The 25,265-nt window shown below is 42.0% G+C and overlaps 1 protein-coding gene across 1 annotated transcript in view; it reads left to right on the top strand.

The window, feature by feature from the left end:
* Positions 1–25,265, top strand: part of R3HDM1 (R3H domain containing 1) — a 120,629-nt gene that overhangs the window by 15,600 nt on the left and 79,764 nt on the right. Inside the window, 9 exon segments of the mRNA XM_070423079.1 lie at positions 807–885; positions 10,878–10,937; positions 11,026–11,166; positions 16,843–16,951; positions 17,043–17,138; positions 21,883–21,920; positions 22,005–22,055; positions 22,157–22,383; positions 24,663–24,917. Of these exon segments, the coding sequence (XP_070279180.1) occupies positions 807–885; positions 10,878–10,937; positions 11,026–11,166; positions 16,843–16,951; positions 17,043–17,138; positions 21,883–21,920; positions 22,005–22,055; positions 22,157–22,383; positions 24,663–24,917 (1,056 nt within the window).

Raw genomic sequence — 25,265 nt, 5'->3', positions numbered from 1 at the left:
TAATTTACAAACTTGATTATGCTGACCAGTATTATAAACAGCATATAGGGAGAAATAAATATAATTTTTTTTAAAAAGTATATTGGAAGCAAGCCTTTAGTGATAGGCCTAATCATATCTAGTTAAATTAGTGTTCTTTCAGAACTAAAATTCCTATCTACCCCCAAGTTATTTTCTCCACCTATGTTCACAATTGAACTAAGCTGTCTTAATTTGCTACCAATGTAGTTAATTGAATAAGTCATTCTAATTTTTTACTTCAGGAGACATTTTAGAAAATGAGGATTGTGGTGAGTATATAATAGGATCTTTAAAGGATTCAGAGTAAATTATTGTCACATTTGAGCAATTTTTTTTTTTTAAATCCTCACCAAGGACATGCTTAGAGAAAGTAAGGGGGAAAGGGAGAACTAGAAGGACAGAAAGAGAGGCATTGATCAGTTCCCTTCCAAAGGCTTTCCTACTAGATCAAACTTGCAACCTAGTTATGTGCCCTGACCCGGAATCAAACCAGTGACCTTTCAATGCACAGAGGGACACCGAACCAACTGAACCTCTATGGCCAGGCAAGACATAAATTTTTTTTAAGAATGTGCATGTACATGCACTTATATAAACCTACGTCTGTTCATTATACGGGAATAGAAAAATTGTTCTCATCTGATTTCATAAATTTCCTTTTCCTACTTTGTTAATCTTTTTCATTGTGGGTCACCTCATTTTATTTAAGATATGTATCATGTGTAAAAGGAAATGGGATTTATTTTCAAACAACTTCATACTGTGTTTTTGTGTTGTTTTTTTAGATTCCAGTCAAGAATACACTGATTCAACTGGCATAGATCTACATGAATTTTTAGTAAATACATTAAAAAACAATCCCAGGTAAAAATTAAATTTATAAGGTTTATATTGCTTTTAGAATACCATAATTTGCTATGTGTGTCTCCATTACTGAGTTAGAATATTAGAATAAGATTAAAGTATTTGAAGTACACCAGAAACATTTTAGATTCTTAGGGTTATGATGTTGGTGGTCTAGATACACATGTATAAATATCTTTTTGCAATATGTATTTCAGCATGATATAAAAATAATTTATGCTGTATGTAGGAATTTTGGGAAATACAGAATTACCAAGAAATTTTGACTCAATTGAAATGCAGAGGTAACATTAATCATGAAAAAAAAGAGAGAGAGAAATATTCTCAGGATAATGCACCCAACTGAACAAGAACTTAGTGTATTCAATTGTGAGAGTTTAAACAGTTAAAGTCACATTATTTGTTCCCTTTTTCTTAGTTTATACACCTTCAATCCTATGATTTTTAAAGTGCTTATTTGAGTCACTAACCAATTGCGAAATCCTTTACTTACCATGGTAATAAGTAGATTTTTATTTTTTGGCAGGTCATTGACCCCTTTAAGGTATTTCTCACAAAAAGGCTTATCCACAAAATATTTCACCAATGCTTTCATGAGGTAGAAGACTCCCAGGTTAAGAACCCATCCTCTAAGTGTTAACTTCCCAGAGTGGGAGTTATTTTACATACATTGCAATAAAAAGAAAACAGTTTCATTGGGTATGTGCACATGGAAGAAATCATGAACAGCTGGCTCTCTTTAGTCTCACTGAGACTTATATCATACCTCAAGATAAACCTTTATTTTAATTCAGGGTTTATTGTATTCAGTGCCATCTTGATTTTCTAGTTTACTCTTAACATAAACCTTTAAAGGAGAACTGCTTAAATGAAAACTGGGCTTGTAATATGGATTGAAGGAGTATAGGTATGACATGAGGAAGAAGATAGTCAACTTTGCCTGACTTCTTTATTTTAAGTCCCAAAATAAAGATGAAATCATTAGTCCATTGGGCAGGCATTTCTTTTTTTTCCATCACCATTTATCCCCTCTATGCCCTCTTCCACTTTCCCCCCTGCCCCCAACAGTCACCACTATTGTCCATGTCCATGATTTCTCTCTATTTTCTTTTTTGCTCCAGCCTCCACTCATCCCCCAATACTCCACCTCCCACCAAAGCTGTTTACCTGCCCTCTATCTATGGATCTGTCTCTTATTTTGCTTGGTGGTTCAGTTTGTTCATTAAATTCCAGAAAATTTTACCCTTTACAACAGCATGGATGGACCTGGAGAACATTATGCTAAATGAAATAAGCCAATCAGAGAAAGACAAGTACCATATGATTTCATTCATGTGGAATCTAATGAACAGGTATTTCTTAAGCATCTGCCATGTGCTAAGTATTGTGCTAAACATTCCATATAATAAAGGGCTAATATGCAAATCGACTGAACGGCAGAACGACCAGTTGCTATGGAGCACTGACCAGCAGGGGTCAGCTGCTCAATGAAGGATCTGCCCCCTGGTGGTCAGTACGCTCCACAGGGCAAGCGCCGCTCAGCCAGAAGCTAGGCTCATGGCTGGCAAGCGCAGTGGTGGTAGCAGGAGCCTCTTCTTCCTCTGCAGCAGCACTAAGGATGTTCAACTGCCTAAGACATCAGTCAGACATCCCCGGAGGGCTCCCAGACTGCGAGAGGGTGCAAACTGGGCTGAGGGACCACCCCTCCCCCTGAGTGCATGCTTTCGTGCACTAGGCCTCTAGTTATGGATATAAAGATGTGCAAGATATCATCTCTGCCCCTAAGTTATCCACTGTCTCTCTGCTAGAATAAACTCTTGATATATAACCCTATGTAATAAAAGGGTAATATGCAAATTGACACTAATGGTGGAACAAACAGAACAACTGCTCAACCAGTCACTATGAGGCACACTGACCACCTCTCAGTCCCTTTCCCCGGCCAGCAGGCTCCCATCGCCTGATAATGAACAGGGAACCGGGGATGGGTGGTGGGGGACGTGGGCGACTCCAGGCCAAGGTTCCCTCCCTGTCCATTGCCCCACACACAGAGGGCGATCTGTGGTGGGGGCGGGGCTGGCAAGTAGGCGGGAATGGCCAACCTCTCAGTCCCTCCCCCCAGCCAAGAGGCTCCAATCGCCTGACAGGAGTTGGGTGGCGGGGGGAGAGGGGGGGAAGTCGGGTACCAGCAGCCGGGGAAAATGGCCCTGATTGCAGACGAGGCCTAGGGACCATACCCACACATGAATTTCATGCGCTGGGCCTCTAGTCTATATATAAAAGGCTAAGTGTCCATCTGACTGATAGCTATGGCGCGCACTGACCACCAGGAGTTAGACACTTAATGCAGGAGCTGTCATGACACACACTGACCATTTAAAAATAAACGGCACCACAGACCTGGCACCGACAAACCAGCACTCAGCTTCCCCCAAGTAGGACACAGGCCCCACCACCACCCCGGAGTGACAGCCCACAAATCCCACCCAACGCTGCCAAGACCCCATGGCTCAAAATGCGGCCCACAGCCCAGCCCGGAAACAGTCACTGTGAGCGCCGGGTAATGACTTCACATAGCAACACCTGGCTTCCTCTCTCTAGTGACTAGCCTCCTTAGAGTTTCTTCAACCCAGGAACCCAACTTGCTTCATAGCCAGTTGCAAACATTTCACCCTTTAACCAAATGTTTGTGAAGCATTTTCACGTGCCTCATCTCATTTGATCCTCACAAAAGTCCTGGAGTAGATAGATAGGAGACTCGGTAAATGGTGGACCTTGAAAATGACTTCAGGTTTTCTCACTGCACCAAATATAGTCAAACACTGCTGTAGTTAAATATTTTACCCTTTGTTCTCCCTGTGTGATCTACAATAATAATCTGCTTTGTGTTGTTACTTGCTGTTGTGTTGCTGACAATTACCTGAAAGAGAAGTTGGGGTGCTTCAGTGGGCTGCGAAAAGTTTAGCTTCATCAGAAAGCAGGTTTAATTAAGCAAGTGTATTCTATAGAGATAAAAGGCTCAGTTGACCCTCGCATGCGAATCATGTAAAGCTCTCGCTGGCGCTAATCTCACGCATGTGTTTCGATCTGTCATTGTCAGTCATGTATTTAGTTGACACTTCTATTATACAGAAAGGGCAAATAGCAATATTAAAATATTTCTTCTAATTAATTTCCTTTCAATGATCACGAACACGTACACCGGGACACTAGTTAAAATAGAATAGATGTAAAATAACTTTTCAAGGGCTGTAAAAGAGTAGGGGGGAGCCCCAGTCTTTGTTTGAAAGAATATGGGAAGGCATCACTGAAAAGTAATGCCTGAGGTGAGTCTTGAAATCAGAGTGCTTTAAATGGGAACTATCTATACAGAGAAACATGAGAAAGGCATTCCAGGTAGAGATAAAGAGCATTGCCAAAGCATACCAGTGTGTGAGGGGAAGTGATATCCTCAAAGAAAGACAAGATTGTACACACTGGCTCTAGCAGGGAGGTATGGGCAAATCATTCTAGAAAATGGTGAGGAAGTAATTATTAGCTATTTTAACAAGCTGTTTCATATGAAGTAAGATTGTGAAAATTAGAACTCAGAGGTTTGAGGAATAAGGAAGAAGGTAGAATACATAAGTAGTTTGAGTAAAACAAGATAGGATTCTAAACAAGCAGAAATTTTCCTTCTGCTGAACCTATAGGAGACATCAATAAGGACAAAGATTAGAAATCTATTTTTATACACTTCAAAATATTTTTCTATTATACAGTTCTGTTTTTCTCTACATATAAACGCAAAGGTTTGTTATCTGCATATGAATTTTTAAATTATAAAATTTAATGGGCTTTTAATATACTCAGATATGTGCAACAACCATCACTACAGTCAATTATAGAAAGTTTTCATAACCCAAAAAAGAACCCATACTCTGTTGCTATCACCTCTCTATGCCTTGAGTACTAATCAAGCTTGTTGTACAGATTTCCCTGGTTTTGACTTCACATGTCAATAGCATGTGTGTGTTTGTGTGTGTGTGTTCCTGTGACTGGTGTCATTCCCTTAGCATATTTTTATGGTTTATCCATGTTGTCACATGTATCAGTAATTTATTCTTTCTATGTATGCCTGCTGTTTAGGTCAGGCACAGGAAACCAATTTAAATGCACTGTTTTGTGAATGCTAAATAAGTTGCCTGCCTTGGATCACTTTTTTTTTCCCCCCCCCCTACAATTAGTGTATAAAATATATACTTCAGAAAACTATATAATGATCATTGTGATAAATGCTATTAAAGAAACAGTCTAAAAAAGAATATACGAAGTTGTTTTAGGCAAAGGAAACAGCATGTTCAAGGAAGCTGAGAAAGGAACGAGTTTGGCACGTGCCAAGATGAGCCAAGATGATAGGTTTTGTGAGGAGGGCAGGAGATTAGGCTAAAGAAGTAGGCAAAGACCAGATTATGCCTACTTGATAAGTCACATTTCAGATCCTAAGAGCAGTGGAAATCTGTGGTAAATATTTTATCAAGGCAATGACATGTATTCACATGTATTTTTTGTTTTGTTTTGTTTTGACTTTTTAATCTTTATTGTTGAGATTATTACAGATATCCCTTTTTCCCCCCAATAGTTCCCTTCCACCTGGTTCCCACCCCACCCCAGGCCCTTGCCACCTTATTGTCTGTGTCCATAGGTAATGCATACATGCATATAAGATCTTTGTCTAATCTCTTTCCACACACCCACAAACCTCCTTCCCTCTGAGAATCGTCAGTCTGTTCCATTTCCATGCCTCAGATTCTATTCAATTCACCAGTTTATTCAGTTCAGCACATTTTTTATTCGTTTGACTTTTAGATTCAGTTGTTGATCGATAATGTATTTGTTGCCACTTTGTTGTTCATCTTTTTTATCTTTACCTTTTTCTTCTCCCTCATCTTAAAGAATACCCTTCAGCATTTCATATAATACTGGTTTGGTGGTACTTTAGCTTTTGCTTGTCTGTGAAGCTCTTTATCTGACCTACAGTTCTAAATGATAGCTTTGCTGGGTGTAGTAATCTTGGTTGTAGGTTCCTGCTTTTCTTCACTTTCAGTATTTCTTGGCACTCCCTTCTGGCCTGCATAATTTCTGTTGAGAAATCAGCTGACAGTAGTATGGGTACTCCCTTGTAGGTAACTAACTGCTTTTCTCTTGCTGCTTTTAAGATTCTCTCTTTGTCTTTTGCCCTTGGCATTTTAATTATGATGTGTCTTGGTGTGGTCCTCTTTGGATTCCTTTTGTTTGGGGTTCTCTGTGCTTCCTAGACTTATAAGTCTATTTCTTTCACCAGGTAGGGGAAGTTTTCTGTCATTATTTCTTCAAATAGGTTTTCAATATCTTGCTCTCTCTCTTCTTCTGGCACCCCTATAATTCAGGTGTTGGTACGCTTGAAGTTGTCCCAGAGGCTCCTAACACTATCTTCATATTTTTGGATTCTTTTTTCTTCTTGCTCTTCTGGTTGGGTGTTTTGTGCTTCCTCATATTTTTAATCGTTGATTTGATTCTCGGGATCCTCTAGTATACTGTTGAATCCCTGTATATTATTCTTTTTTTTTTTTTAAATATATTTTATTGATTTTTTACAGAGAGGAAGGGAGAGAGATAGAGAGTTAGAAACATCGATGAGAGAGAAACATCGATCAGCTGCCTCCTGCACATCTCCCACTTGGGGAGGTGCCCACAACCCAGGTACATGCCCTTGACCGGAATCAAACCTGGGACCTTTCAGTCCGCAGGCCAACGCTCTATCCACTGAGCCAAACCAGTTTCGGCACCTGTATATTATTCTTTATTTCAGTCAGTGTATGCTTAATTTCTGACTTGTCCTTTTTCTTCTTTTTTTTTTTTTTTTTTTTTTGCATTCTCACTAAGATCCTTGAAAGTCTCACTAAGTCCCTTGGAGGTTTCTAGAAGATTCTTGAGTAATCTTATAATTTGTGGTTTTTAACTCTCTATCCAGTAGTTTGCTTTCTTCCATTTCATTCATTTGTGACCTGGTTCTTTGTCTCTGCATTTTGGCTGCTTTTCTGTGTTTGTTTCTATGTATTGGGTAGCTGCTAAGTTTCCTTGAGTTGATAGATTGGCCTTGTGTAGTAGGTGTTCCATAGGGCCCAGTGGCTCAGCCTCCCCAATCACCTGAGGTGGACACTCTTGGTGCACCCCTTTGTGGGCTGTGTGCACAGTCTTATTGTATGTATTTGAGCCTCAATTGCTGTTAGTGTCACTGAGAGGAATTGACTTCCAGGCCAATTGGCTGTAGGGACCAGCTGGGACTACAGTGGGAGAGCTGCTATGCACGAGACACACTTTTGGGGCAGGACTTGCTTCAGTGGGGCTTTGATGCTCATTGAGTCTGCCCCCTGAGTGTATCACTTATGGATGTGTAGAGTTGTAATCTGGTATGGTCTGACACTGACCACTGGATACACTGGCTCTTAGGTCTCCAGGGAAATCAAAGTCAGCCTCTGCCTGGGGCCAACCAGCAGGAGCTACAGAGAGATCTTCAGATTCTTCCTCTTTGTATCAGGTTTGGAAGTGCCCAGATGAGTCCCAGCTGTGAAGCAAGGCAGGCTGATGCTGGTGCTGGGTCTTGGGCCTTTTAGTGATAGGTTTGGGGCTCCCTGACCCAGCTGCAGCTTGTTTGACAGGTTTTTAACCTGAGAAAGGACAGGCCTATCATATGCAAAAGCTGCTGCACACAGCTTGGGTGGGGTTATAAATTGGGTGGGGCTATAAATTGGGTGGGGCGGGGTCTCAGGGATTCACTAGGGCTGAGCAAATGCTGCGAATCAGCCCTGCAACCAGGGAGGTCCCAGCATGGGAACAGTGACTCCTGTGAGCACTTCCATCTGGAAGAAAGCCACCCCCACGTTCCTGCTCTGATGCCAGACACTCCAGTTTCTACTCACTGTATCTGGGTCCCCGAAGGCCTCACCTGGCACTGGAGCTCAGAGGAAGTGGGAGCTTGTAAATTCAGTTAATGCTGCCGGCCTTTTAAGAGGAGCAGCTGGGTCTTCCAGCAGCCTGTGTGTCACTCAGCCCCAATCTGCACTGGTTTTTACAGCCCACAGTTCTTGCCGCACATAGGAACTTCTTTTCCCAGTTCTGGGACCCTTGGCTGGGGGTCTGGGACCCCTTGCTCCTCCTGGCATCCTCCACAAAGATGGTCTGACTCCCATTTTAAAAAGCGGCACACCCGGGTGCCGGACCAGCCCTTTCCACACCTCCTACCAGTCTCAGTGTGCTTTCTTCTTTACTTCTCTAGTTGTAGGACTTCCATTCAGCCCCTTTCCAGTGGTTCTGGATGATAGTTATTCTGTACTTTAGTTATAATTTTGATGTGGTTGTAGGAGATGCCTATGCCACCATCTTGGTTCTCCCTCATGTGTATTTTTAAAAATTCATTACGGATGCTTTGGGTCAAGCATGTCAAACTCAAAGGCTAACACAAGCCCAATAAACAAGGTTTAAGTTTATGTGGGCCACAAAATTTTTAATGTATAACTTTGGTACACTAATAGCATTATTACACATCAAGCAGATTATTTTATTTTTTACTTCACAACAAAAATACTTCAATTCCCACTTTTCTTGGAAATTTCGATGTTTGTTAGCAATTTTTCATTTATTTTTACTACCACTTGATTTTGATAGAGACATGCTGAATACAAAGGGCTGAAATAAATGAGTAATCATTGACATAAAATAATAGAACATTTTAGTAAAAATATTTTTTTTCTTGAACATTAACTTACCAGACACTGAATAACTGCACAAATTAATAAGCATAACGCAAATCAACCTATTTTTCTTGTTCTCCAAAAGAGAAATATTTTCTATTGCTCACACTAAACAAGTCAATCCAAGACTAATGACTTGGCAATCGGCTGCTAAAATATTTGCTGCTAGTATTAGTGGAGAGAAATGGTGCACCTGCATGTAAGGCACGTAAGGGAAACAAATACAACATGATTATAGTAATCAGTCATTAGTGAACGTTGTAGTTCGTTATTAATAATTATGTATAATAGGATATTGTAAAAATTAAGTTAAGAAATGTTTGTTAAAACGTTTCTTACATACCGTTATGTTGGCTGTGCCTCAGAAATATTCGTTGTGGGCCACGAGTTTGACATGCTTGCTTTAGGTAGAATAGATTTGTGGGGAACAAAGGAAGATACGTTGATACAATAAACTACTGTTGTATTGTAGTTAAGCCACAGATTCTGATTGCTAGGATCCCGGGTACTGGCAGTGGAAACAGAAGAAAATAGGTAGAAGGTAGATAAATTTTGTAGTTGTAATTAACTGCATGGGAATATTAAACAAAAGGACTATCATGGGCCAAAAATGCTTCTAGTATAATATGCTGGGTGAAAGGTGGTGCCACTCACTGGAGTGGGGAATACTAAACGAGGACCAGATTTGGGAGCAAAATTGAATGTTGCTAGAAATTATATTAAAATGTAATCCTGTATTCAGCTTTAGATTTAAAATCACCAGGGTAGCATGTTTTTCTCTAGGTTTTTCAACTATTATTTTAAAATGTATGGTCAAATAGTATTCAGTTTTATGATACTTCCTTTATTATGTAGGGGGAGGCTGATGTATAGAATTTCAGGCAACTTAAGCAGGGAGCATCGTCTCCTCTATTTGAATTTGAGAGGGATCTAAATAACTTTTATTTGGGCCCACCCGGTGTGGCTTAGTGGTTGAGCATCAACCCATGAAGCAGGAGGTCACAGTTCCATTTCCAGTAAGGTCACATGCCTCGATTGTGGGCTCAATCCCCAGTAGGGATCATGAAGGAGGCAGCCCATCGATGATTCTCTCATCATTGATGTTTCTATCTCTCTCTCTCACTGTCCCTTCCCCTCTCTGAAATCAATAAAAAAAATTTTTTAAATCAATCAGTAAATAAGTAATGTTTATTTGGGAGGAAAACAATAACCTCTTGGCCTAGTTTTATTGATCTATAAAATTTGAGGAACACAAATGTTCTGTAAAGCTACTTCTAGATTTGTTTTTTTTGAGGTTCTTTTGCTTTGTTTTGCTTTGTTTTGTTTTGTTTTGTTCCCCTTGCACATGAAACTTATACTGAACACAGGAATACTCCCTTGAGCAATGTTCTTGGTGTGTGAGCAAGGAGGTCCTTTGGGGAGAGGTGCCATTAATTTGCTACAGCCTAAATGCATTAAATAAGCCCCTAGTGGTCTAAAGGAGCACATGCAGATACTCCTTAGAGTCTATTTATTTTACCTAATGGAGGCTTTTGGCTCATTTTTATTTTTATGGGCAAAATTCCTAAAGTCTTATAAATATATAATAGCAATTTACAGAATGATTTGAAAAGTCCTCTCCTTTGGAGTTAAAGTTGGTAATGTAGTTCATACTTCTCTGCTATAGCTCCATTTATATATAGCTTAGGATTCCCATAGGAGTATTCCTGTTGTTACTGGCATTTCATGTTCTCTAGAGCATTGTTTCTATGGTGTTCAGCATGATAACACAATCATGCGTCTAACTAAAGATGTATATTTTCCTGCTACCATCTCTCGGCTTTATTGAGTAATAAGGAAGTAAATACTAATATGCTCTTGTTATCCATATATATTTACAGAACAGAGTCCAATATAGTCATAGTGGAGTCAAAATCTATTGCAAGAATGGCAACATGCTGATAGTTGTTGAAGTTGGGTGATGGCTATATTAAAGTTCATTGCACTGTTCCCTCTACATTTGTATAGGCATGAAATTTTCCATAATAAAAATTTAAACCAAAATAAGTCATTTTTATTTTTTTAAAACATTACTTTTTTAGAAAGCATGTAAATATTTTAGCATCAAGCTTGTGATAGTAGTCAATGTACAGTTGTTAAGACAAATATTTAGTAGTATAAGTTCAACATTTATTATTTCAGTGTTAAATTTTACAGATGAGTCTTCATATTTTGTTTCAGGGACAGAATGATGCTGTTGAAATTGGAACAAGAAATTTTAGATTTCATTGGTAATAATGAGTAAGTCCTGACATTTAACAAGAAAAGAAATTATCATCACATTTCTCCTTGATTTATTAAATTTGTGTTTCTTTTTTCCTACTTCTAGGTCTCCACGTAAGAAATTCCCCCCCATGACATCTTACCATAGGATGCTGTTACACAGAGTAGCTGCTTACTTTGGGTTAGACCACAATGTTGATCAGAGTGGGAAGTCTGTCATAGTAAACAAAACTAGCAATACAAGAATGTAAGTATTAAGAAGTTTTGGTGCACATTATATGTGTGACGGTACTTTCTCTTTTTACAGCACCTTTTACATAGGTTTTCCATACGTTTTAGCAACTTAATTAAGCTCCATAATAACCTTACACGATTGGACCAAAAAATACTTTTAGATCACTAGCTTTAAAATGCACCAGTCTGGGGACTCTTTCCCCCTCCGCACGTGGGAGTCTGTGCTGTGGGACCCTTTCCTCCTCCCCACGTGGGAGTCTGTGCTGTGGGACTCTTTCCCCCTCCCCACATGGGAGTCTGTGCTGTGGGACCCTTTCCTCCTCCCCACATGGGAGTCTGTGCTGTGGGACCCTTTCCCCCTCCCCACGTGGGAGTCTGTGCTGTGGGACCCTTTCCCCCTCCCCACATGGGAGTCTGTGCTGTGGAACCCTTTCCCCCTCCCCACGTGGGAGTCTGTGCTGTGGGACCCTTTCCTCCTCCCCACATGGGAGTCTGTGCTGTGGGACTCTTTCCCCCTCCCCACATGGGAGTCTGTGCTGTGGGACCCTTTCCTCCTCCCCACATGGGAGTCTGTGCTGTGGGACCCTTTCCTCCTCCCCACATGGGAGTCTGTGCTGTGGGACCCTTTCCCCCTCCCCACATGGGAGTCTGTGCTGTGGGACCCTTTCCTCCTCCCCACATGGGAGTCTGTGCTGTGGGACCCTTTCCCCCTCCCCACATGGGAGTCTGTGCTGTGGGACCCTTTCCCCCTCCCCACGTGGGAGTCTGTGCTGTGGGACCCTTTCCCCCTCCCCACATGGGAGTCTGTGCTGTGGGACCCTTTCCCCCTCCCCACATGGGAGTCTGTGCTGTGGGACCCTTTCCCCCTCCCCACATGGGAGTCTGTGCTGTGGGACCCTTTCCCCCTCCCCACGTGGGAGTCTGTGCTGTGGGACCCTTTCCCCCTCCCCACGTGGGAGTCTGTGCTGTGGGACCCTTTCCCCCTCCCCACATGGGAGTCTGTGCTGTGGGACCCTTTCCTCCTCCCCACATGGGAGTCTGTGCTGTGGGACCCTTTCCTCCTCCCCACATGGGAGTCTGTGCTGTGGGACTCTTTCCCCCTCCCCACATGGGAGTCTGTGCTGTGGGACCCTTTCCTCCTCCCCACATGGGAGTCTGTGCTGTGGGACCCTTTCCCCCTCCCCACATGGGAGTCTGTGCTGTGGGACCCTTTCCCCCTCCCCACATGGGAGTCTGTGCTGTGGGACCCTTTCCCCCTCCCCACGTGGGAGTCTGTGCTGTGGGACCCTTTCCCCCTCCACACGTGGGAGTCTGTGCTGTGGGACTCTTTCCCCCTCCCCACATGGGAGTCTGTGCTGTGGGACCCTTTCCTCCTCCCCACATGGGAGTCTGTGCTGTGGGACCCTTTCCCCCTCCCCACGTGGGAGTCTGTGCTGTGGGACTCTTTCCCCTTCCCCACGTGGGAGTCTGTGCTGTGGGACCCTTTCCCCTTCCGCACGTGGGAGTCTGTGCTGTGGGACCCTTTCCCCCTCCGCACGTGGGAGTCTGTGCTGTGGGACCCTTTCCCCCTCCGCACGTGGGAGTCTGTGCTGTGGGACTCTTTCCCCTTCCCCACGTGGGAGTCTGTGCTGTGGGACCCTTTCCCCCTCCACACGTGGGAGTCTGTGCTGTGGGACCCTTTCCCCCTCCGCACGTGGGAGTCTGTGCTGTGGGACCCTTTCCCCCTCCACACGTGGGAGTCTGTGCTGTGGGACTCTTTCCCCCTCCCCACATGGGAGTCTGTGCTGTGGGACCCTTTCCCCCTCCCCACATGGGAGTCTGTGCTGTGGGACCCTTTCCTCCTCCCCACATGGGAGTCTGTGCTGTGGGACCCTTTCCCCCTCCCCACGTGGGAGTCTGTGCTGTGGGACCCTTTCCTCCTCCCCACATGGGAGTCTGTGCTGTGGGACCCTTTCCTCCTCCCCACATGGGAGTCTGTGCTGTGGGACCCTTTCCCCCTCCCCACATGGGAGTCTGTGCTGTGGGACCCTTTCCCCCTCCCCACGTGGGAGTCTGTGCTGTGGGACTCTTTCCCCTTCCCCACGTGGGAGTCTGTGCTGTGGGACCCTTTCCTCCTCCCCACATGGGAGTCTGTGCTGTGGGACCCTTTCCCCCTCCCCACATGGGAGTCTGTGCTGTGGGACCCTTTCCCCCTCCCCACGTGGGAGTCTGTGCTGTGGGACTCTTTCCCCTTCCCCACGTGGGAGTCTGTGCTGTGGGACCCTTTCCCCCTCCGCACGTGGGAGTCTGTGCTGTGGGACCCTTTCCCCCTCCGCACGTGGGAGTCTGTGCTGTGGGACCCTTTCCCCCTCCACACGTGGGAGTCTGTGCTGTGGGACCCTTTCCCCCTCCGCACGTGGGAGTCTGTGCTGTGGGACCCTTTCCTCCTCCCCACATGGGAGTCTGTGCTGTGGGACTCTTTCCCCCTCCGCACGTGGGAGTCTGTGCTTGTTCTTCAATAAATTTCCACCTTTGCTATACAAAAATAAAATGAAATGCACCAGTCTGAACTGAAATGAGGTGGATGAATGAGGACTGGTTTTAAAAAGCAAAAGCAAAAAACCCCTCAGAGGTCATAATATCAGTGATGTTTGATAACCTTTCTCTTATGGATTTTTAAATTAATGTAATTGAGATAGCTATGTCCAACCGCTGGCAAATTGGGGGATGAGGGAAAGCAAATGTGGACACTATCACCTTTAATCTTCTGTCAGTTTGCCATCCTTTCCACTTCTGGTTTTGCTCCTTTTCTGCTATAGATCTCCAGAAAGTCAGTACATTAGTTAATAATGTTGTGTCCACCTTGTGGGCTATATGTAATTTCCTGAGGAAAATTTTTAAAGAGTTAAGAAAAGCCATTTTCTTTATAAAGTGATAGCTGTATACTGTTGGTGAAATAGATCCTCAGTGCTGGCATTTGGGAGCAAAAGGCCCAATGCAGAAGCACCTAAAACTATAACATCTACAAGACACCTCTTCTGCCTTTTTGTAAAGCTGATCCTAAAACAACTAATTGAGTTAGCTAAAATTTATACTTTGGTGGTGATCTGCCCATGAAGAGAATTTTCTATTATCGGTTTGTGTGTGACAACAATGAATCTGTGGTATTGAGCAGCAGTCAACTACAGACGCCATAAATAATGCAAAGTTCATTATTTTCCTGCCTTTCTTGAAGCTAGACTTCTCAGGGTCTGATCTATGAACCTTTTGGTTTGCATGGTTATATTTAATTCACTTATGTCCTACTAGAGGTGCGGTGCGTGGGTAGCATCCCTAGGCCTGACCGGTGATCAGGGCCAATCAGGTTCCCTGCCTCCCCACCTACTCCATCCCTCGCCACCCATGCGCCACCACCATGCGGTCCTGCTTACTCCTTCTCTCACTCCCTCAGCACCCTGCTGCCACAGCTGCCGCTGGTCGCCCACCATGTTCCATGCCGCCCCCTGGTGGTCAGTGCATGTCATAGCGAGCGATCAAACTCCCAGTCGAATTCTCGAGGGACAATTTGCATATTAGCCTTTTATTATATAGGATACCCTTATAGCTGCCATTTTGTTTGCTGGAATTAAGTTGGTTTTCTTCTGTTTTAAATAGAATGTTGTCAACATAATAGATATATAGATGGAACTTAGTATTTTTAAATGATTGTTCCTATAATTAAGATTAAATTAATGAAGATAAATGTCTTTGAAAGGGTCCTATCTTTCTTGGGGATTCGATTTTACCTGCAAGTGTGAATCTGGTTTAATTTTCCTCTGCCCTTCCCTTAGTCTTTTTAAAATATCCCCATCAATTAGTCTTTTCCCAGTTAGTTACATCATGGCTAATGTAGGATAGTAACTATAGCATGAGTTGAACTGAAGGTGAATAGAACTCTAATTAATCTAACCAATACCTCTCAACATTACTCAGAGCTGCTGGATACCCAATCACATGCACATTAGCAGGCATTTTGACTAACATTTCGACTGGTGACTCTCTAAGGTTTTCAATACAGTGTAACCTCAGTTATTTGAATGCTATGAATGATGTCAGAAAGCTTTGGGGTTTTCTTCAAGGTTTCCGAAAGTTTAGCTAAACACAGATGTTTGTGATGTACTTAAAAAAGAATAGATTAGTAGCATAATTATAACTAGACATTTCAAATCACTGAAGTTACACTGTATTTTTGTATCTTCTGCAATAAGAAGAAGGTTATAAATCAGAAAACCTTAGAGATCTACTCCACATTGAATAAAAACAAACTTACCTTTTCCTCATAGGCAGATTACCCGCTCCAGCCTTGAACCAGTGGTGTTGTGGATGTCAACAACCCGGTGTCCACTGGGGTGTCTCAATGGAGCGGGAAGTCAGGCATCTGTAAAAAAAAAGAGGTAAGACAGTCTTAAGGTTAGCTGAAATGCCTGCTAATGCTATTTGGTGTGGGAATCCAGCTACTCTTAGAAAAGTTGCCAGGCTGTTGGTTAAATCATATAGTTCACTTTGGAATGATAGTCTCCTACCCAAGTACAAACTCCTTGAATAAGAAAATATGACTTTTATTGGCTACAAAAATAATTTATATAAGTAAACAGGATAATCATGTGACAGAAATAACAACATACTGCCATGGTCAGAACTACATAGACAGTCTTTCAAACTCCTAAAAAATGCAGTCTTTTTCTCATTAGTTTGGTCGTGAAACTGTTTTTACACTGTACTTTTCTCTTTAATTCTGTATGTAGTTTTACATGGAGATCTGCTCTCTGTTTCGCTTATTTAGTATATTTTTTAAAAATTTGTTTCATTGATTTCAGAGAAAGGAAGGGAGATTTGAAGAGAGAGATAGAAACATCAATGAGAGAGAACCATGGGTCAGGTGCCTCCTGCATGCCCCCTACTAGGGATTGAGCTATCAACCTGGGCATGTGCCCTGACTGGGAATTGAACTGTGACCTCCTGGTTCATAGGTCAACGCTCAACTACTGAGCCACACTGGTCAGGCAGCCAAAAATATTTTATTACTTTCAATCATATAACACCAAAGCAGGTACTATAGGAATGTAACATGATACTGTATACTTTTATTTTGTCCTAGAATTTTTTCTTATATTTAGAGGAGGCAATGCAAAGAGGACATATAGTCTTTGGGTCTTACATAGCAGGCTCCAACTATGGCTCAGTCATGGACTTGCCCTTTGACCTTGGATGGTTACTTAAGGCATCTGAACCTGATTTCTAAGTAGTATTTATAATAATAACAAACTTTTACTGTTTTAAGTGTTGTCTGTCAATTCATGTTCAGAATAACTCTGTGAAGTAGGTAGACTATAATTCCCATTTACAAATGAGGAAACTAGGGAATATAAAAGTTAAGTAACTTGTGTAAGTCCTAAAGCAACTAAATTGGTAAAGCTAAGTTTTGAACCCAAGCAGTCTGATTCCAGAGTTCTCACTGTATTTCATATGGCCTTTCACAAATAACATGGGATAGTTAATATTTTCTTGGAAGATTATTATGAGACGTTAATAAAATAATGTAATTATCTATTAATAGCACCAGTGAGTAGTAACTTCTATTACTTCTATTACTTTTCATTAAATGTTATATTTACCCTTTCTGTAAATATTGTATATTATCTTTTTTGTACCTTTGTTTTTGTTTTTTTAGACCTGATCAGAAATTCAATGAACATATTAAGGATGATAAAGGTGAAGACTTTCAGAAACGATATATCCTCAAGAGAGATAACTCTAGCTTTGACAAAGATGATAACCAGGTAATTTAGCACAATTAGAGCATTTTTTATATGTGCAGGACTTATACCAGCAGATTATTTTCCCAAGAATTAATTGTTCTCTTTTCTCTAGATAAGAATACGTTTGAAAGATGACAGAAGGAGCAAATCTATAGAAGAAAGAGAAGAAGAGTACCAGAGAGCTAGAGATCGTATATTTTCCCAAGATGTATGTATTGTTCTTTTTAGCTCTTCATGTTAGAATATATACTAACTAGAGGCCCGGTGGACAGGGAGGGGGAGTGTCCCTTAGCCCAGCCTGCACCCTCTCGAATCTGGGATCCCTCTCACAGTCCAGGACTGCTGGCTCCCAACTGCTCGCCTGCCTGCCTGATTGCACCTAATCACTCCCCTGCCAGCCTGATCGACGCCTAACTGCTCCCCTGCCAGCCCGATTGCCCTTAACTGCCCTCCCCTGCCGGCCTGGTCACCCCCATCTGCCCTCCCCTGCTGGCCAGGTCACCCCTAACTGCCCTCCCTTGCCAGCCTGGTCACTTCCAACTGCCCTCCCGTGCAGGCCTGAGTCCCCCACAACTGCCCTCCCCTACAGGTCTGGTCACCCCTAACTGCCCTCCCTGCAGCCCTGGTCCCCCCCCATCTGCCCTCCCCTGCAGGCCCGATCACCCCTAACTGCCCTCCCTACAGGCCTGATCGCCCACAACTGTCCTCCCTTTCAGGCCTGGTCCCTCCCAACTACCCTCCACTGCTGGCCTGATCTCCCATAACTGCCCTCCCCTGCTGACCTGATCGCCCACAACTGTCCTCCCCTGCTAGCCATCTTTGACCCCATGGGGACGGCCATCTTGTGTGTTGGAGTGATGGTCAATTTGCATATAGCCTCTTTATTAGATAGGATTATAGGGGCTCACTCCTCCCTTAATCTGCTGTTCACATTTTTAACCACATTTGTTACATATCAAGTTATCTTTTAGAAATATTCTGTTTTATTCATTTTAATAATAGTATATAAAATACTATATTGCAGGAGTTACATAAGTTTTTCAAAAGTTAATAGCAGATCTATTATGGGAGTAATATTCTGGACTGAGTATATCTATATGTATAAAAGCCTAAGCGGTCATTACAACTGGTCAACTGAATGGTCGACCGGTCACTATGACGTGCACTGGCCACCAGGGGGCAGATACTCAATGCAGGAGCTGCCCTCTGGTGGTCAGTGTGCTCCCACAGCAGGAGCACCGCTCAGCTAACCAACGGGCACCAGACACCAAGTTCACAGCTGGTAGAGCAGCTGCAGCAGCGCAGGCCTCTCCCACCTCCGCAGCAGTGCTACTGAGCAGCAACCACAGGCACAGCGGGGCCAGGATGAGCGGGAGAGGCACAGCGCCCAGTCCGGGCTCGGGCTCCTCCCCGGCCACCTGCTGCTTCGCACACTACTACATCCCTCGGAGGATGTTGGACGCTAGTTTTGGCCCAATCTCCGCAGGCCTGCAGGGATCAGGCTGAAACCTGAAATCCGACATTTCCCTAGGGGTCCTGGATTGTGAGAGGGCGCACGCCAGGCTGAGGGACCCCACCGGTGCATGAATCGGTGCACTGGGCCTCTAGTCTATCTATCTCTATATATAAAACCCTAATATACAAATAGACCAAACAGTGGAGCAACCACACAACTGGTCGCTATGACGTGCGCTGACCACCATGGGGCGCGTGTGGAACATGGCGGGTGTCTGCTGCGGCAGGATGGTGGAGTAGGTGAGCGGGGGTGCCAGACCCAGGCGGCACTCTGGTCGCTGTCATCCGGGCGAATCTCTGGTGGTTACTGAAAATTCTTTGCTCCCACCGGCACCAACCCCACTCACACCCGCTGCCAGTGCCAGAGCCACCGTTCACACCCGCAGCCAGCACCCAGTGCTGGCCCCGATCACTCAGTGCTGTCAACAGGTGTGAGTGGTGGCTGCCGGCCCCAATCTCCCCTCAGGGCTTCTCCATCTCCCCCTGCACCCAAGGGGTGATTGGTGCTGGCAGCTGCCACTTGCACCCACTGCTGGTGCTGGCCCTGCTTGCACCCGCAGCAGGCGCCAGAGCTGCAGCTTGCACCTGCTGCCGACGCCAGGCTTGATCACTCAGCTCCATCAGCGGGTGCGAGCAGTGGCTGCCGGTCCCAATCACCCCTGGGGGCTTCTCCATCTCCCCCTGCTCCTAAGGAGCTATCGGGGCAGCAGCCACTGCTCGCGTCCGCTGATGGCGCTGGTCTCACTCGCACCTGTTGCTGGCATTGTCTCCAATTGCTATGCACCGTCAGCAGGTGCAAGCGATGCCGGCGCTGTTAGTGCCTCGGAACAGCAGGAACAGGGCTGCCAGCAGACGGGACCAGGGGGCACAGCAGGAGGGGCCAGGCTGGGGCACAGAGGATGGGCCAAGACCCGCCCCTGTGCCCACTGCAGCCTCGCGGCCCACAGTTCCTTTTAAGGTGCATGAATTTGTGCACTGTGCCCCTAGTAGTTTTTATAATATTTTTTTCTTCCAGGTTTGAGATTTTTAGATAACTTTTTCTTTTAATAAAGCTAATTGATTTTTTAAATTAATATTTATTTTCCACTTTTGTAAGTGCTTATATGAAAGAAATCTTTTAACACATTGTATGCGGGAAACGTATTTATACATTTTACGTATTTATACGTTCTACCAATGTAGTAGAGCGCGGGATAAAAACTACCCGCAAACAATGTGTTAAGTGGCTAGTTAATTTATGCAGATACTCGAGAAGAAAATCGGTTTGGTTTTACCAATATCTGTTAATCATCTGTCTGTGCAGTACTAGTTACTATTCAAGGATATATGAACGTGCGTAGTTCATGTTATCACTGCCAGAGATAGAAACTTCCTCTATATTCAAAAAACAAACAGTACATAACATTAAAATCTAGACTGACAGTTAAGAATTTGCAATATTTATTCAACAAATTTTATTGAGCACCCATAGTAGGTACTATGCTGGGCATAGTAGAGTATGCCCATGAATAGTTACAATAGGTTACAATAGTTTTTTCCCCAAAACAGCTTTTATATGGTAGATAGTATAATTACTTTCGTTTTATAAGAAACTGAGGCTCCAGGAGACTAAGTAAAATAGCCAAAGATCATGCAGCTAAAATGACAGAATTGGAATTTCAACCCAGGTCTTCTGAACTCAGAGCCCAAATGAGATATATTTCTGTCTAGTTTCTAAGCAATATACTGTCTTTACCCTTGATGAGTAGCCGGACAATGGCAATATGGTGTGTGATTTGTGTAGAGGCATAAAGGTAAAATAAGGACACAGCAGAGAAGCGCCACACACCATAGCTGAGGAATGAGAGAGAGTGAGCTTCCAAGAGGAGACCTGAAGGACTAAAGTGTTCCATGTAGAGGGTCAGTATTTGATGGACAATTTGACAATGAGGAATTGAAAGATTTAGAAAGATTGGATTATAGCTAAGTGACACAGGAAATGAGGAAATAAGCAGAGGGCAGATGACACAAAAAGCTAGTTCAGGAGGTCAGCAAACTTTTTACCTAGAGCAGAGGTCAGCAAACTTTTCTTATAAAGGGCCAGATCATAAATATTTTAGACTTTTTCAAGCCATATAATCTTTATTGCATCAATTGAAATAAGCCTTTTTAATGTGAAAGCAGCTATAGACAGTACATAAAGGAATGAGCATGGCTGTGTTTCAATAAAACTTTATTTGCAAACAGGTCTGACCATAGTTTAGTGACTTCTGGTCTGGTGGCTGAAAAACTAGTTAGAAGACTGTTGTAATATTACAAACAAAAAAATGATGGTTGCCTGAGCTAGATTCATAGCATGAGAAAAGCTGTGTTGAGGCATAGCTGCTTGTTCACTGCTACAGCAACAGCCATAGCTGCAGAATGAGAGAGTTAGCTTCACCTGACAGGTGAATTACAAGTGATCAAAGTATTTGTTGAGTGAATGAGGTGGAATCTACAGACTGGTGTATACCTTGAATATCTATACTAATAAAACGGTAATGTGCTAATTAGACCAAACAACTTCCGGACATCCTTTTAGACAAAGCCATGGTGGCGGGGCCAAGGCAGAGGCAGTTTGGGGCGATCAGGCCAGCAGGGGAGAGCAGTTAGGGCGATCAGGCCAGCAGGCAGGTGAGCGGTTAGGAGCCAGCGGTTCCAGATTACAAGAGGGATGTCCGATTGCTGGTTTAGGCCCGGTCCCTGTAGCATCAGGCCTAAACCGGCAGTCGGACATCCCCCAAGGTGTCGCCGATTGGAGAGGGTTGCAGGCTGGGCTGAGGGGAAAACACACACACACACACACACACACACACACACACACACACACAAGCACGAATTTTGTGCACCTGGCCACTAGTATAATAATAATGAATTCATTTATTTGGAAGAGAATATTTTAATTTCAAATTAATTTGTACCATAAAAATGAATGGCTTCAAGCACAGTGTTACCAAGCCAAAATAAAATCCAGTATCATCTATTTGTGTACTTTTATCATCATGTGGATTTGGCGGGGGAGGTGGGTTTGTAATAATATAAACATATATATATATATACACACACACACACACACACACACACACACATATATATATTTAATTGATTGATTTTTTTACAGAGAGGAAGGGAGAGGGATAGAGAGTTAGAAACATCAATGAGAGAGAAACATCAATCAGCTGCCTCCAGCACACCCCCTGCTGGGTATATGCCTGCAACCAAGGTACATGCCCTTGACCGGAATCGAACCTGGGACCCTTGAGTCCGCAGGCCGACGCTCTATCCGCTGAGCCAAACCGGTTAGGGCTGTAATAATACTTTTTAAATATTATTACACATGACTTTTGTTGTCATCATTGGTTTACAGATGGCATTGTATTTGCAAAAGCTCAACTTTATATATCTATTCTTTTTTCTAGTCCCTGTGTTCCCAAGAGAATTATATTATTGACAAAAGGTGAGGAAATTTTTTAACATTTGTTTTGGTAACAATCTGACTGATGCTAATAGATATAAAAATGTCTTATTAAAATGCCAACAGAATCCAAGATGAGGATGCCAGTAGTACCCAGCAGAGACGCCAGATATTTAGGTATTGTAAGCATGCTTTCATACAGTATTGAAAAATTAAAGCATTTTTTCTTTTTGTTTTTGTCTCTATTCACTTTTCAAAGTTTTATTTCTAAATTACAGAGTTAATAAAGATGCTTCAGGGAGATCAACAAATAGCCATCAAAGCAGCACTGAGAATGAGCTGAAGTACTCTGAGCCACGGCCCTGGAGCAGCACAGATTCAGACAGCTCTCTCCGCAACTTCAAACCCGCTGTAACCAAAGCCAGCAGCTTCAGTGGAATTTCCGTCCTGACAAGGGGTGATAGTTCTGGAAGCAGCAAAAGCATAAGTAGGCTTTCGAAAGCAGGTATAAATATCTGTCTAGAACTGTGCAGTCAAAACATTAGTTTCCCTAATGTTGTCTGAGTTCTTTATGTTTCATACGGTTTATATAACTATCCTAAAATATAAAATTCCGATCAGCAGTGCATTGAGCACTTTCAAAGAACTTAAAAGATAATGTTTATTGACATTAAGATTCATTCTCTATTGTAACATAAATTTAATCATGTTGGTTCAATGAAATGTCATCTCTTAAACGTTTGAGTACCCAGAGGTGGTTGGAAATTCTTCATTGCTTATAGTTGGAAAGGGATGGTTTCTCACATAGGATTATTTAACAGTGATTGCATTTTCAGGTAATACTATCAATTATTGATTGAATTTTTTATGATAAAGTTCTTCATTTGACAGTCAAAAATGAATAGAATTACTGAGAAGTTTTTGAGAAACTTGAAACTAAAGAAAAATAATATGATGTAATTGTCATGAATGAGTGGAGATTTTAATAACATCCTCATTCTTTTAGCTTCTTTGCATTTAGAGCACATAACATTTAGGCTCATAACATATTCTCTTTACACTTTCACGAACTGGCTTCAATACTAAGAGAGCTCTCAGGATCCTTGTAGATCAGTGATGGCGAACCTTTTGAGCTCAGCATGTCAGCATTTTGAAAAACCCTAACTTAACTCTGGTGCCGTGTCACATATAGAAATTTTTTGATATTTGCAACCATAGTAAAACAAAGATGTATATTTTTGATATTTAAATGCCATTTAGCAAAGAAAAATCAACCCAAAAAATGAGTTTGCGTGTCACCTCTGACACGTGTGTCATAGGTTTGCCATCACTGTTGTAGATCCTTATTTTTATCCCAAAATAAGCATGAACATCAGCAGAAGTGGCTCCCTCTCTTTAGCCTATTTGGGTCAACCCAAACATTTGGTGTTGTACAGATAACAATTGAAGGGAGAGGTGTGTATTTGAAAGTGACAGTATTTTTTTAATCCCTGACCACAGTCAATGCTTTAAATATTAATGCTTGCGGATTGGACTTGTCACATTTTTAACTTACATTGTAGCTATTAAAAATGTCTTGGTGTATATGATAGAATATTGCTAAAAATAGGTAAGTTTTATGAATATAAGAAATACGCATATGTACCGAATATACATTTATTTGAAAAATGTCCACAAAGTCTTCATAACAGAAAAAACTACTTATGTATCATGAGAACATCATTCAGACACTGCCAAATTAAAACATTTTAAGAACATATACTATTTATTTCTTATCCATGTTATTTTGAGAGATAAAAAGAAATATTATTTAACTCAATAGGAAAAAATATATTTATATAGTTCTGGTCAATAATCATTTTGGCACAAATTAAAATAGAAGTCCTTCAGAGGGAATCTGTATTGTGTACTCATATTTGTTTATTTTGTTTATTAAAGATTAATTCTCCATCCCAGAGTAAACCATTTTTCAAAACTTGATTAACTGTATACATTATCAAAATCTTTTTTTTCTTTTTTTATTTATTCACCTTTAGCTATTATACTGAAAGTCAGTGACATTTTCTATCTCAGTGTAATAGAAAATGAAATCAATTGGAGGCATAAAAGCAGTTAAAAATAAATAAATTATCAATTTAATAAGTGCAGTGAGAAAGAAATTTTAGCTAATGCTAATATAAGTAATTGGATATTTTTCATGCAATCTTTGCCCTTTGATATAAGAAATTGAGAGATGACTTTACATTATAGGAAAATGCTGTAATTATGAGCTAAAAATGAAAGTCTTAATGAAACTTGACAAGCGTTTCTCTTGATAGAGAATTTATCTTTTATTTTTAATTCCTACACTACTAATCTTTCTGTGTTCTTATAGATAAGGGGTTTCTGGTATAATAGGCTTTGGGCATTTATTTGGGTTGTGCTAAGTTCTTTTCCCTTTGGGAAAATTGTAATCTGTATATTCCTAGATGTTAATTTGAAAGGTAAAATGTATAAAACTTCGTTGTCTTGGGTAATGTGCTTTTGTGACTGTCTGTAGCTGGTATTATAAACATGCTAGTTGCATGCTTTAGCCATGTCTTTAACAACTTGAATGATCAGTTTGCCGTATTAAACTTGTTCATTGCGGGGAGGGAAAGCAAAATTGTACAGTAAATCAAAAATAACCAATGCTTTTATGTGGTAACTACATGTTATGCAATGTGAATTTTATTGTTACATATTTAAAACCTGCGTTTTTGTATGAGGTTTAAAAAATCCATATTTTTCATTACTCCTTCCTAGGTTCTGAGTCTTCTGGTAGTGTAGGGTCATCTACGGGCTCTCTTTCTCACATCCAGCAGCCTCTTCCAGGTACAGCTCTCAGCCAGTCTTCTCATGGCGCACCTGTCATCTATCCAACTGTCAGCACTCATAGTTCTCTTTCCTTTGATGGTGGCCTAAATGGGCAAGTCGCATCTCCTAGCACTAGCTTCTTTTTGCTTCCCTTGGAAGCGGCAGGCATACCACCTGGCAGTATTCTGATCAACCCACAAACAGGTTGGTATCCCAAAAAAAGGTGTTTATTTCAGTTGAGATATCAGGAGTTATCTGAAAATTAAAGAATACATGTTAAATCTGATGTCTGTAAATGTGTTGTTAGCTATTTATTTTTCATGCGTAATTACCACTTTTCCTAGAATAAAATTTTTCCTTTAATAAAAACACTTATGCTAGAAATATGTTAAAAGACATATTTATATCAGAAAGTATTTTTTTCATTATGACATCATCTTTTATGCCAAATAATGGCCTAACTGTAACTAAAAACAACTCATTTTCTAGAAATGAGACAACCACCTTTGAAAGAGCCTTATTTGATTAAACTTTGATAGAAAGAGTTTTATT

Source organism: Myotis yumanensis, unplaced genomic scaffold (assembly GCF_028538775.1).
Source record: "Myotis yumanensis isolate MYYU_CA2020_CCGP unplaced genomic scaffold, mMyoYum1.0.hap1 SCAF_8, whole genome shotgun sequence".
NCBI classification, from domain to species: Eukaryota; Metazoa; Chordata; class Mammalia; order Chiroptera; family Vespertilionidae; genus Myotis; species Myotis yumanensis.
This window is presented reverse-complemented; position numbering and strand designations above follow the sequence as displayed.